The sequence below is a fragment of the Chelonia mydas genome, chromosome 3 (assembly GCF_015237465.2).
Source record: "Chelonia mydas isolate rCheMyd1 chromosome 3, rCheMyd1.pri.v2, whole genome shotgun sequence".
In the NCBI taxonomy this organism is placed as follows: Eukaryota; Metazoa; Chordata; order Testudines; family Cheloniidae; genus Chelonia; species Chelonia mydas.
Genome location: NC_057851.1, coordinates 81,293,791 through 81,307,893, shown reverse-complemented (window position 1 = coordinate 81,307,893; position 14,103 = coordinate 81,293,791). Strand labels below are relative to the sequence as shown.

Below are 14,103 nucleotides of genomic sequence, written 5' to 3'. Positions count from 1 at the left end.
GAACAGATGAAAGGAAAATCAGTAGAAGAGCTGAGAAGGATGAATCAGGCTAGTGGCTATGTAGGGAAAATGGGAGGAAACTCAGAAACTCCATTGTATATGGCAGACTTGAGATCTTTAGCAGGAGAATTCTCCCTGCCCCAGCCTCAATAAATTCAAGTCATGATCTTATACTTGGATTTCCTAAAAGGAGGATTTTTAAAAAATAGTCAATAACTTGCATATAGTCAAATAATATTAGGACCGATTCCTTTTAAAACTATTTTAGAAAAAAAGTATTTGGAGTTTAAAATAGAGGGCAATCATCAATAGAATTGAAGCAACTGCATATAATACATAAAATGTATAATATTCCATTGCATTAATTCTCTCTGTGTGGCTTTCATCTTTCCTCTATATTCGGGCTCCAATGTATGCGTGACTATGCAATTTTTTAATCGGCAGATACACATTCTTCTCATCCTAAATGCAAAGCAATATATGCAGTTTTTTGAAATACTGAATCCTTCTAACAAGTCAACTGAGGATGTGCCTTTTTCTTTGTCTATTTTACTTAAGATTCCCAAAGTATCTGACAAATTTTGAGTTATTTTATACTTGACATGCTAACTAGACAGATTACTCTTTCAGCTTCTAGTAGTATCTAGAATCAAAGTAAGACTTTTACTATTCAATTATGAAAACAATTGAAATGAAAGTAACCGGTTAGATAATTTCATCTTTTGGTTTTCTATTTTAATTTCAAGTGCAAGAGACAACTGCTAAAATTGTGGAGGAAAAACAAGTTTAAATATCCAAATGAAGGATAATGGAAGGTGAGTTAGGACTTCCCCTAGTACAATAGTACAAGCATCTGGGTTTTTAAAAAGCCCTTAATCAACTGATTTAAATTATCCAATAATCTGATGGCCCTTTCTATGCTAAGAGGTGAAATCCTGGCTCCCCTGAAGTCAGAGTTCCACAGACCTCTGTAAAGTCAGAAATTCATCTTTTGTCTTCATTTCCCTTTTTAAAAAAGATCCAAGTGAGAACTATGATAATTTTGTGAAATAAATTTATTCTCAGATACCACTGTAAGGTGCTTGATGAAAAGTGCTATAAAAGCTAGCTATTATTATAATCATCAAGAGACTAGTCAGAGAGTGCTGTTATGTTAGTTTGGCCTTACCAAGTTTAAAAAACCAAAAGTGGATAAAATGTGAGAAATTATCTTAATCTATAAAAGTGTTGTGCAAAAATTGTTTATAAAAATACAAGTGGAGTAGAAGAAAGGATGCAAGCTACATGTGTTTGAAGCTCCTGGTCTGGTCACAACATTGTTTTAGCATCTGACCAAGATGTACCTCAGCCTGGACAGCGATAAAATGGCGGATAGCCTGATTCTCCAGAATGTTCAAGTTTCATCACAAAGCTACCAATCATCACAAATCAGTTCACAGTGGACACGGCTAGCAATGGACCATGACCAGAACACTATCTTGCACTTGTGTAACTAAAGACCTTCTGCAACTGCTGATTTGGCAGCAATTTCTGAACGGCTCCTGGTGGTCAAAAAAAGAACTGACTGTTGGAACAGAGGGGCCATATCTACATTACATAGCCTGTGTTGGCATGGCTATGTAAGTCAGCTTAGTTGCATCTACCCTGTGGGCTCAGCCAGCCTAACTATGTTGCACAGGAGGTGTGAATATTTCACACTCCAAGGTGTTATAGGTATGCTGTTACAACTCTGAAGTTTAGATCAGATCTGGGAACAACTTAAATACTTCACCAACAATATTGAGGTACACCCTCCCTTACCCCGTCCAGGTCTAGTGGCTTAGAACCATCAAGTACATTTGTGAAGTGGACGATATCTAAAAGTGGAAATCTTAAAGAACTAAGATAGGTACCTTAGAGAAACAGCTATGCCTTGTTCCATATGTCAACAGAAAAGATCTTATAAATTACAAATAAAGTAAAATCTTTTTTTTCCTAAAATACTCTAAATTGGTTGATAAACATAAGCTAAGAACATATCACATGAAGAGAGAGACCACAGTGAATTAAATTTCCCCTCACAATTCAGAGATGGGTCACAACATAATAAGTAATGTAATTAGCCAGTCGTTACACATTGTAAAGCAAATCTAAAGCTGTACAGCTGCATTTCAACACATGGCTTTTAGTTATTCACTTGAAAAACATGTCTAAGTTTTCATTATGAGGTGCAGTTTTCCGCTGCACAGTGCTCCATTAATTAATTCAAAAGCTTAAGCAGGTGTTTGAAACATTGATTTACCAGACTAGCATAATTGATTTGCACACCATGTGACTGGGTAAGCAGTTGCTCTCTTGGCAACAGCATTACAGGTTTTACAAATTAGAAGAGACTTTAATTTCAATCTAAATTTCCCTGACTGCCTTCCTATTATAATCAGGAAAAGAAAAATAATTTACTAACACAAAAGGCCCAGTTCAGGAAACCATCCCTACTCAGGACAGCATTTAAAGTTAAGCAAGTGCTTAAATGTTGTCATGAACAGAGATGGACTTAAGTATATGCTTAAATGCTTTTGAGGATTGGATGCAAAGTACTTCCTTATAATGGTGACACAGAGTAAGATATATAGTTACTATTTCATCAAACCTTGATATTGGAGTCCCAGTCAATTTGGCTTCAATCATCTCCTATTAAAACTATGAAGTATTTGTACAAGAAAGTTATTTAAAATCTTCATGCCACTGTTATGAGTTACCCTCCTAGTTTGGTCATTTTTTTCCCACTTTTCCATTAGTTGCCTGCATGCCAGATTTAACAATTGGTTCCAGTCTCACATGAAAACCAGCAATTTTAAACCTTATGATAGTTGCCTCTGCTGAGACAGAAAATGCCTAAGTAGCTTCTGAATGACCTGGCATATAGCAAAAAAGGTCTAAATATTTGAAGAAAAAGGTTGAATACCAATTAGAAACATTTTTCCTGGAACATTCACAGCCAAACAAAATTTTGTTTAAGAGGTTATAGCTAACACTTCTGCCTCTATGAAGAAGACAGAATCATAATAGTTTTCTTATAAAAAGGTTAATTTATGTAATTTTACATGCATTTTATAGCAAAGACTGTTTAACGGATGAGAAATTTAAATTATTTAAAAAAAATATTCTCTGAAGTTGAAGAGCTCTAATGTTGACATTCTATAAATTAGTGTAATACAACAATTGAGAACAAATGTGAAAAACTGCAAACTATGTACTTGTAAATTGAAGAGCCACTATTAATTTGAGTTTGTCCCTTGTTCCTGGAAAAATGTTAACTGATATTTCACTACAAGTCCATTTGATTTAACGATCAAATTCTGCACTTGGAGGCATCTGAACAGCTCCACGTTGAAGTTAACAGAATTGTGTGCATACGTACGAGAGATAAAGAGTTTGATTTTAAAGACAGAGAATAGTAAAATATCGCCAGCTTCAAGTTACCTCTAGTGCTAGTGCCATACCAGAACAATGTTTAAATAAATTCTGACGAAAAAGGAGCAATTTCTCATACAAGAGTATTTAACTAGCTCCAATTATCACTTACTGATTATGACTGAGAATTTTCTTACCTTGTATATATTGTGAGGTCATCCTCTGAAGGAACATCTGAGAGGTTAATCCCATATATATCTTTCATGGACTGAACTATGTTCTGGGGGGAGGAAAAAACAACCAACCAAAGTAAGTCTTTCAGAAATAGAATACTATGCTAATTTCCAAACAAAAGTTTATTGGATATAACTGAATTCTTTCTAGATCAGAAGAAAACTTATTTTAATAAATGCAAATAAAACCAATAAAAAAGCTTCTCCTGTACTTCCTGCCAACCTTTCTAGGTCTATACTGAATCTTTTGAGAAGATTTGTTTTTAGATGTATTCTTCATTTTATTTGTTCAGTAAGAAAGGAAAATGTTACTGAAATAGACACACTATGATAGCATATGGTATAATCTGCAAAGAACCTGAGATTTCTTTTATTGCTAATATAAAATAATACAATATAAAAAGATTTGTATAAATAATTCATATTTGTGGATATATTACAAGTTGTATGCTTTTATGATATTTGATTTATTTTTAGTTTAGGAAAGAAAACATTATACAAGCCATTTACAATAATCTTTCATCATTTATCTTTAATCTTCTTGCTCTATACTATGTAAAGAAAACCCCTAATTTTCTTCAGACTAACTTATTTTAGTTTCCAATCTAGTACAAAAGGTTACATGTTCATGAAATATACAGGTCCAGTGTAACAGGGTGCTGAAGTGCATGTGCATGCTGCTGCGCCCTATTTTAAGGTTCAACCCATTAAAACTGACAAAGGTCATGTGACTGCAGGTTGCAAGCAGTACCTGCTATAAAACAGAGACAACCTACCCTTAGTAGTGAAAGACCCAGATCAGAGATGGACTAGGGAGAGGTGGATGTGTCCTGGCAAAGAGTGGGAAGGGAAGTATTTCTTTCCAAGTGTTTTGTATTACATCAAGTCCTTTGTATTGACCATTGTTAACAAAACTTGCCCTGAGGAAAGGGATTTGGAACCTGACTCAAGCATTTAGATATTCTTTGGACTGCCCAGCTGGTGAATCTGCCACCAGCCTACATAAAGGTATAAATTAAGTATAAAATAACGGAGGATGTTTCAAATCCAAACAGTTCTCATTTACTTTTTTTCAGAAAAATATTACAAGGACAACATATTACATATTACATTACTTTTTCAAAATATTACAAGGACAACACTAGAACAATTTTTGTTTTTACAGACAGTCTGTCTACTTTGGGTTACCATAAAAGTTAAGAAAGTGTGATTAATTTTTGCAATTACAAAGAAGAACAATTTGCACTTCTTTAGCACCTTCCCTCTAAAGATCTCATAGTATTTTGTAAACTTTAATGAAGTAAACTTCACATCATGTGACCTAGGTAAACATTAACCCTACTTTACAACTCTTATTAAACCTGTAGCATTTACAAGCATCACCATAGCCAATGGAAGGTTTCAGAGGGGTAGCCGTGTTAGTCTGTGTCAGTAAAAAAAAAATGAGGAGTCCTTGTGACACCTTAGAGACTAACAAATTTATTTGGGCATAAGATTTTGTGGGGCATAACCCACTTCATCAGATGCACGGAGTGGAAAATAGAGTAAGCAGGTATAAATATACAGCACATGAAAAGATGGGAGTTGCCTTACCAAGTGGTGGGTAAGTGCTAACTAGGCCAATGCAATCAAAGTGGATGTGGCCCATTCCCAACAGTTGACAAGAAGGAGTGAACATCAACAGAAGGAAAATTTTTTTTTGTACTGACCCAGCCACTCCCAGTCTTTATTCAGGCCTAATTTGATGGTGTCCAGTTTGCAAATTAATTCCAGTTCTGCAGTTTCTCACTGAAGTCTGTTTTTGAAGTTTTTTTTGTTGAAGAATGGCAACTTTTAAATCTGTTATTGAGCGTCTAGGGAGACTGAAGTGCTCTCCTACTGGTTTTTGAATGTTACAATTCTTGATGTCTGATTTGTGTCCATTTATTCTTTTGTGTAGAGACTGTCCGGTTTGGCCAATGTACATGGCAGAAGGGCATTCCTGGCACATGATGGCATATATCACATTGGTAGATGTGCAGGTGAACAAGCCCCTGATGGTGTGGCTGATGTGGTTGAGTCCTATGATGGTGTCCCTTGAATAGATATAAGGACAGAGTTGGCGACAGAGTTTCTAAACATGAACATTTTAAGGATGTCACCCAGGAACCAACCCCTGCAAGAAACCATCTAAATATGCAAAAAGAAAAGGAGTACCTGTGGCACCTTAGAGACTAACCAATTTATTTGAGCATAAGCTTTCGTGAGCTACAGCTCACTTCATCGAACACATGTCGTCCGATGAAGTGAGCTGTAGCTCACGAAAGCTTATGCTCAAATAAATTTGTTAGTCTCTAAGGTGCCACAGGTACTCCTTTTCTTTTTGGGGATACAGACTAACACGGCTGCTACTCTGAAACCTATCTAAATATGCATGCTCAAAGTTGCTAACTTTAAAAATTCATAACTTTAAATGTAATTTTCTTCAAATTCAGTTTTTTTTTTAATTCACAGCAAAATTTATAAATGCAAGACAAATTTGAAGTTCCCAGCTTCCGACATTTGAATCATCTTGGTTCAACAAGTTTTAGTTTTTTCCACATTTCCATAACTTAAAAAACAAAGATTCAATTTTGATGATACGTAAAAAATAAAATAAAAACCAAACAAAACCAAAGATCACTACTGGGTGAGGCCAAGGACGCGCAAAAAGAGGGGCAGAGTGAAAGTAGGTATTTACATGTTAACTGTATAAAGCATCAGCAGCACATACCAAACAGGTGCATTAAAATGTTCACAATTCAAACTAGAAGTCTCTCTTTATGAATCCTAACTACATTTAATTTGCTTTAATATAAAAATAATTAGTTCTACACTGTACTAAGAATCTACTAGATACAGATATGCCAAATATAAGGATTTACTTATACTGTACAATAGATAGTGCTTAGGTAGTTTACTTTATTTCTTCTGATTTTTGTTACTATTGCTGCCTCATAACTCAAAGCCCAGAACACACAAATATTTGATTGTCCTGTAATAACACTATTTACTCAAGAATGCACCTGAAGCATATGCAGAAAATATCAGAGATATTTTAAAAATTATAAACTAACTGAGAACTAACTGACACTTTGATCAATGTCAAAGTCGTCCATTTTCCTAGTTTAGAAAACTTCATACCTACGCTGATACATTAGCGTTCCTTTTTAGCGTAGGTATTATTCAAATAATGATAGGCATTTCTGCAAACAGAAAATAATGTTAAAAAACTCTGTTCTTCATGGAAGTTGAAACAAAATATACTTCTGTTACATTCCTGCAGTTCACAGGTTCTCAAAAATAGGAGTTTCTTGAATCGGATATTTTTAATCCTTTTCAGTCATAGCTATTTGCATAGATTATTTCCTACTATATTATTAGTTCAGCCCTCATGTTTCAAAACCCTGCATTATAGCCTCTCTTTGGATAACTGCATGCTGGGACCCATGACAAATAATGGGTATTGCTGAAATGTTAATTCCAAAACACACTCTCAAAAGCCCACACCTGATGCTCCAATTAACTCAGTTATGGAAACTAACAGCATTGTGTAATGTAAACCAAGATCAACCAGTGAATATACATCATGTTTGGTGTCTAACATACTCTTTTACATTTGATCTCTGCACAAAAAATAGCATAATTATTACCTTTATATATAAAATATGCCCCAAAGATAGTTTTATGCTTTTGAGGTTTATAATGGTGGCCACAAATACTAACATAGGCCCAAGTTTTGCAATGGACTGTAAGTGGGCATATTGGGGCCCGTGGGCAATCATTCACAACACTGTGGTCTTGGTAGTAAAGTTACACAAATTAATAATTCAATTCTCAGTATGTTTCAATAGACATAAGGGTACTAAGAGAACAAAATATGACCCAATATTGTTATTAACAATGAGAATAAATTAATTTATAGCTGGTTATAAACCAATACAGCATAAAATGTCTTAAATATTTTGCATTTACATACACCTTGCATTAAAGCATCTCAAAATGTTTTACAAAAATGTATTCAGGCTCAATAAGAGGGAGGGAAGGACTATATCCATTTTATAGATGGATAAAATGAAGTGAAATGACTTGCCCAGATTGCGCAGCACCTCAGGGACAAGAGTCGGTGATAGTGCTCACAAGTCATGACTCCTGGTTCCTTGCTACAACTACTGTAAAAACCCTTTCTTTTCCATTGGTCTAAGACGCTTACTCTCCATTATTCTGATACACTGCCCCAACATTAACATCACAGTATTTCAGAACTATTGCATCAAATAACACTAACTGGGCTTAGGAAAATTTAAAATATCTGGCTAACATTCATATATGAGAAGTCAATCACAGTCTATAAAACAATCTTGAGGTCACTAATATATTGTTGAAAACTGTTCTGGAAAAGTAGTAATTTTAATCTTCATTGTTATCAAGCAACACACTTTTAGCTAAGTGTAGGATATTTCGGCCTATAACAATGTAGACATTAAATATAAACTTACTAAAAATACAACAAATTAAAGTTTATGTTAATGAATTTAACAAGCAGCTTGACTTTGAGCTTTGATAGAGTAAAATAACCTTACATACTGTTTGCCAGTGCCCCAGCAGAGTGACAGTTCTGTAATTTCTTACTTTGGCCATGTGGTTCTTAAAGCCTTGAGAAAATGTAAGCATGCAATGCATGAATGAGTAGAGAACAACTTTTCTGAGTCAGAGGACAATGGTTCATAAGTTACTACCAGGAAAGTACCAGGCTCTAATAGTCAAGAAGCTATTTCAGAGTCTTGACTGTTCACCCAGACAGGGGTCGTTGAGATCATTTTGGTGGAGTCATTGTCTCCTGTTATTCCCCTATTATTATTTACTTGGGAAAACACAGACTCATAGACTTGACAAAGAACCAGTACCCAAAGGTGGCCCAGTCAGCCTGACCTCACTTGATCAGGATTGGGCAATGCAGTTGGGGTGCAAAAACTGTGACCCCAATTTGACCAGAGAAGATTACCCGAGAGATCCTGTGGGATGCTACCAGCCAGAGTTTTACTCTTAAAAGACCAGGTAAAAAAAGGAAGAAAGTGTCTCCTCTTAAGGCACCACAATTACAACTAGGAAGCTAATACCCCTATTTTGCCTGCCAAGGAAAGCAGATACAGACAAGCAGGCTAGCCAGTTGATTGGAGGACAATGCCTGCTAGTGTTACAGTACCTGAGCCAGGAGACGTCTCCTAGTTTCTCCAACTGCAGTTCCTGAGGCGCCACTGGCCAATCAAGCTGATGAGCAGCCTTTTTTTTCTTCTAATACATTTTTTCTTTTTGTCTCTAACTGGATATCTGAATACCTATGCTGGGACCCTGCCAGCAAAGACTTGTCCTAGCCTTTTTAGGTAGGTGAGTCTGTGTGGCCAGTAATAGCACGTGCATATAAGCCCATAAAGCAAATTACCACTGGGCATTAATTAACCTCTCTCCTCCGGGGGACTGAGTCATCTATCTGCCGCCCTGACCGGGAAAACCGAGAAGTCTGCTGCTTGCCAGGGGCTAAGATTCGTGATGTGACTGAGAGACTGCCGAGACTCATCAAGCCCTCGGATCGCTACCCCTTCCTGCTTCTCCACGTGGGCATCAATGATACTGCCAAGAATGACCTTGAGCGGATCACTGCGGACTACGTGGCTCTGGGAAGAAGGATAAAGGAGTTTGAGGCGCAAGTGGTGTTCTCGTCCATCCTCCCCGTGGAAGGAAAAGGACGAGGCAGGGACCGTCGGATCGTGGAAGTCAACGAATGGCTACGCAGGTGGTGTCGGAGAGAAGGCTTTGGATTCTTTGACCATGGGATGGTGTTCCATGAAGGAGGAGTGCTGGGCAGAGACGGGCTCCATCTTACGAAGAGAGGGAAGAGCATCTTTGCGAGCAGGCTGGCTAACCTAGTGAGGAGGGCTTTAAACTAGGTTCACCGGGGGAAGGAGACCAAAGCCCTGAGGTAAGTGGGAAAGCGGGATACCGGGAGGAAACACAGGCAGGAACGTCTGTGAGGGACGGGCTCCTGCCTCATACTGAGAAGGAGGGGCGATCAGCAGGTTATCTCAAGTGCTTATATACAAATGCACAAAGCCTTGGAAACAAGCAGGGAGAACTGGAGGTCCTGGTGATGTCAAGGAATTATGACGTGATTGGAATAACAGAGACTTGGTGGGATAACTCACATGACTGGAGTACTGTCATGGATGGTTATAAACTGTTCAGGAAGGACAGGCAGGGCAGAAAAGGTGGGGGAGTAGCACTGTATGTAAGGGAGCAGTATGACTGCTCAGAGCTCCGGAACGAAACTGCAGAAAAACCTGAGTGTCTATGGATTAAGTTTAGAAGTGTGAGCAACAAGAGTGATGTAGTGGTGGGAGTCTGCTATAGACCACCGGACCAGGGGGATGAGGTGGATGAGGCTTTCTTTCGGCAACTCGCAGAAGCTACTAGATCGCACACCCTGGTTCTCATGGGTGACTTTAATTTTCCTGATATTTGCTGGGAGAGCAATACAGCGGTGCATAGACAATCCAGGAAGTTTTTGGAAAGCGTAGGGGACAATTTCCTGGTGCAAGTGCTAGACGAGCCAACTAGGGGGGGAGCTTTTCTTGACCTGCTGCTCACAAACAGGGAAGAATTAGTGGGGGAAGCAAAAGTGGACGGGAATCTGGGAGGCAGTGACCATGAGTTGGCTGAGTTCAGGATCCTGACGCAGGGAAGAAAGGTAAGCAGCAGGATACGGACCCTGGACTTCAGGAAAGCAGACTTCGACTCCCTCAGGGAGCGGATGGGTAGGATCCCCTGGGGGACTAACATGAAGGGGAAAGGAGTTCAGGAGAGCTGGCTGTATTTCAAGGAATCCCTGTTGAGGTTACAGGGACAAACCATCCCGATGAATCGAAAGAATAGTAAATATGGCAGGCGACCGGCTTGGCTTAACGGTGAAATCCTAGCGGATCTTAAACATAAAAAAGAAGCTTACAAGAAGTGGAAGGTTGGACATATGACCAGGGAAGAGTATAAAAATATTGCTCGGGCATGTAGGAATGAAATAAGGAGGGCCAAATCGCACCTGGAGCTGCAGCTAGCAAGAGATGTCAAGAGTAACAAGAAGGGTTTCTTCAGGTATGTTGGCAACAAGAAGAAAGCCAAGGAAAGTGTGGGCCCCTTACTGAATGAGGGAGGCAACCTAGTGACAGAGGATGTGGAAAAAGCTAATGTACTCAATGCTTTTTTTGCCTCTGTCTTCACTAACAAGGACAACTCCCAGACTGCTGCTCTGGGCATCACAGCATGGGGAGTAGATGGCCAGCCCTCTGTGGAGAAAGAGGTGGTTAGGGACTATTTAGAAAAGCTGGACGTGCACAAGTCCATCGGGCCGGACGAGTTGCATCCGAGAGTGCTAAAGGAATTGGCGGATGTGATTGCAGAGCCATTGGCCATTATCTCTGAAAACTCGTGGCGAACGGGGGAAGTCCCAGATGACTGGAAAAAGGCTAATGTAGTGCCAATCTTTAAAAAAGGGAAGGAGGAGGATCCTGGGAACTACAGGCCAGTCAGCCTCACCTCAGTCCCCGGAAAAATCATGGAGCAGGTCCTCAAGGAATCAATCCTGAAGCACTTACACGAGAGGAAAGTGATCAGGAACAGTCAGCATGGATTCACCAAGGGTAGGTCATGCCTGACTAATCTAATAGCCTTCTATGATGAGATTACTGATTCTGTGGATGAAGGGAAAGCAGTGGATGTATTGTTTCTTGACTTTAGCAAAGCTTTTGACACGGTCTCCCACAGTATTCTTGTCAGCAAGTTAAAGAAGTATGGGCTGGATGAATGCACTATAAGGTGGATAGAAAGTTGGCTAGATTGTCAGGCTCAACGGGTAGTGATCAATGGCTCCATGTCTAGTTGGCAGCCGGTGTCAAGTGGAGTGCCCTAAGGGTCGGTCCTGGGGCCGGTTTTGTTCAATATCTTCATAAATGATCTGGAGGATGGTGTGGATTGCACTCTCAGCAAATTTGCGGATGATACTAAACTGAGAGGAGTGGTAGATACGCTGGAGGACAGGGATAGGATACAGAGGGACCTAGACAAATTGGAGGATTGGGCCAAAAGAAACCTGATGCGGTTCAATAAGGATAAGTGCAGGGTCCTGCACTTAGGACGGAAGAACCCAATGCACAGCTACAGACTAGGGACCGAATGGCTAGGCAGCAGTTCTGCGGAAAAGGACCTAGGGGTTACAGTGGACGAGAAGCTGGATATGAGTCAGCAGTGTGCCCTTGTTGCCAAGGCCAATGGCATTTTGGGATGTATAAGTAGGGGCATAGCGAGCAGATCGAGGGACGTGATCGTTCCCCTCTATTCGACATTGGTGAGGCCTCATCTGGAGTACTGTGTCCAGTTTTGGGCCCCACACTACAAGAGGGACGTGGATAAATTGGAGAGAGTCCAGCGAAGGGCAACAAAAATGATTAGGGGTCTGGAACACATGACTTATGAGGAGAGGCTGAGGGAACTGGGATTGTTTAGTCTGCAGAAGAGAAGAATGAGGGGGGATTTGATAGCTGCTTTCAACTACCTGAGAGGTGGTTCCAGAGAGGATGGTTCTAGACTATTCTCAGTGGTAGAAGAGGACAGGACAAGGAATAATGGTCTCAAGTTGCAGTGGGGGAGGTTTAGGTTGGATATTAGGAAAAACTTTTTCACTAGGAGGGTGGTGAAACACTGGAATGTGTTACCTAGGGAGGTGGTAGAATCTCCTTCCTTGGAAGTTTTTAAGGTCAGGCTTGACAAAGCCTTGGCTGGGATGATTTGATTGGGGATTGGTCCTGCTTTGAGCAGGGGGTTGGACTAGATGACCTCCTGAGGTCCCTTCCAACCCTGATATTCTATGATTCTAACCTCAGTTCAAAGCAAAAAATTTACAAGAGATAACTAAAGGTCACTTGAGGTACATAAAGATTCCAACTGTAGCAGGCTTGCCATTTACTGAACGCTCCTCATGGCTGGGGTACATCTCAGAGTACTCCACTTACCATACAAGGTAAGTAACCTCTCTTTGAGTGATGGTCCACGGAGGTGACTGATAATTCATTGAGGAGTAGGGTGTGAGGACTTGTGTGGTATCAATGAAGGGAGGACTGTTGTGCCAGAAGATGCATCAGTTGATGAAGATTGTAGTATGGCATAATGTCTTGTAAAGTATGTTTACAGACACCCAAGTTCCCGCTTTACAGATTTCAATGACAGGAATGTCTCAAAGTGAAGCTACAGAAGTGGCTTTGGTTTTAGTCGAGCATGCACTCACACCTTGTGGTGGTGGCAGAATGTTTGTTAACTCATAACACAGCAGAATGAATGCTGAAATACACTTGAAAAGTCTCTGGGAACAAACTGCTTCCCTTCTCATCTGTTCTTCAAATGATACAAACAATCTAGGTGATTTCCTGAAAGATTTTGTTCTTTGCAGGTAGAAAGCCACCACTCAACGGACATTCCGAGAATGAAGTCTCCTATAAGAACATATCCTTGCTGGTGGCATGCAGTTTAGGAAAAAAGATATGTGAATTGTCTGAGTCAGATAGAAATCAGAGATTACATGGGGGTAAATTTTGGATGTAGTCTTAGAGAAACCTCGTCTTTATGGAAGACTGAGTATGGTGGATCAGCCATAAGGGCCTGTAGTTCACCTAGCTGAGGTGATGGCAACTAGGAAGATGACCTTCATAGACAAACCGGTTAGAGTGCATGAGGGTAGAGGTTTCAAACAGAGCTCTTGCTAATGTTGAGAGGACCAGGCTGAGGTCCCATGTCACAGGAGGTTTTCTCACAAAAGGAAAGGTTCTGACTAGGCCTTGCAGGAAATGTACTGTCACAGGATGAGTGAAGATGGAGTGGTTATCAATAGGATGACAAGCACCGATAGCTGCTAAGTGTACTCTTACTGAGCTCACGGAAAGACCCAAGGTCTTTAAGGAAAGACGATATACCAATATAGTATGGATTTCAGAGTCCTCTGGGTTTATCTGGCAATGTTGAGACAAGACAGAAAAAACCTTGTTCACTTAGCTATGTAGACAACAATAGTAGAAAGCTGATTCCTTCCTACTATTGTTAAGGATGTCCTGAATAGCTTCTGAACTTGGTCTTTCTAGTTTTGATCCAAACACCAAGCCATTAGATGAAGGGATGTCAGAATGGGATACCTGTCCCTTGCCCTTATCTTGGGCCAAAATATCCAGAAAGAACTGGGTAGTGATGTGCAGGCATTAGTAGAATGATGTGAAACCAGAATTGCCTGAGCCATCTGGGAGCAATCAGGATGATTACCATTTCATCTTGTTTGATGTTCCTCAGAAAGCAAGGTATGGTGTGACGGGAGGGAGGATGAACATTAGGTTTCCTAACCAAGGGAAATGAAGTGTGTCTCCCCTGA

The 14,103-nt window shown here is 39.8% G+C and overlaps 1 protein-coding gene across 5 annotated transcripts in view; it reads right to left on the bottom strand.

The window, feature by feature from the left end:
• FIG4 (FIG4 phosphoinositide 5-phosphatase) overlaps positions 1 to 14,103 on the bottom strand; it is a 161,106-nt gene that overhangs the window by 39,744 nt on the left and 107,259 nt on the right. For all 5 annotated transcript variants that reach the window (XM_037894611.2, XM_037894614.2, XM_037894612.2 and 2 more), the window contains one exon: positions 3,591 to 3,673. In XM_037894611.2, the coding sequence (XP_037750539.1) occupies positions 3,591 to 3,673 (83 nt within the window). The remainder of the gene's footprint in view (positions 1 to 3,590; positions 3,674 to 14,103) is intronic.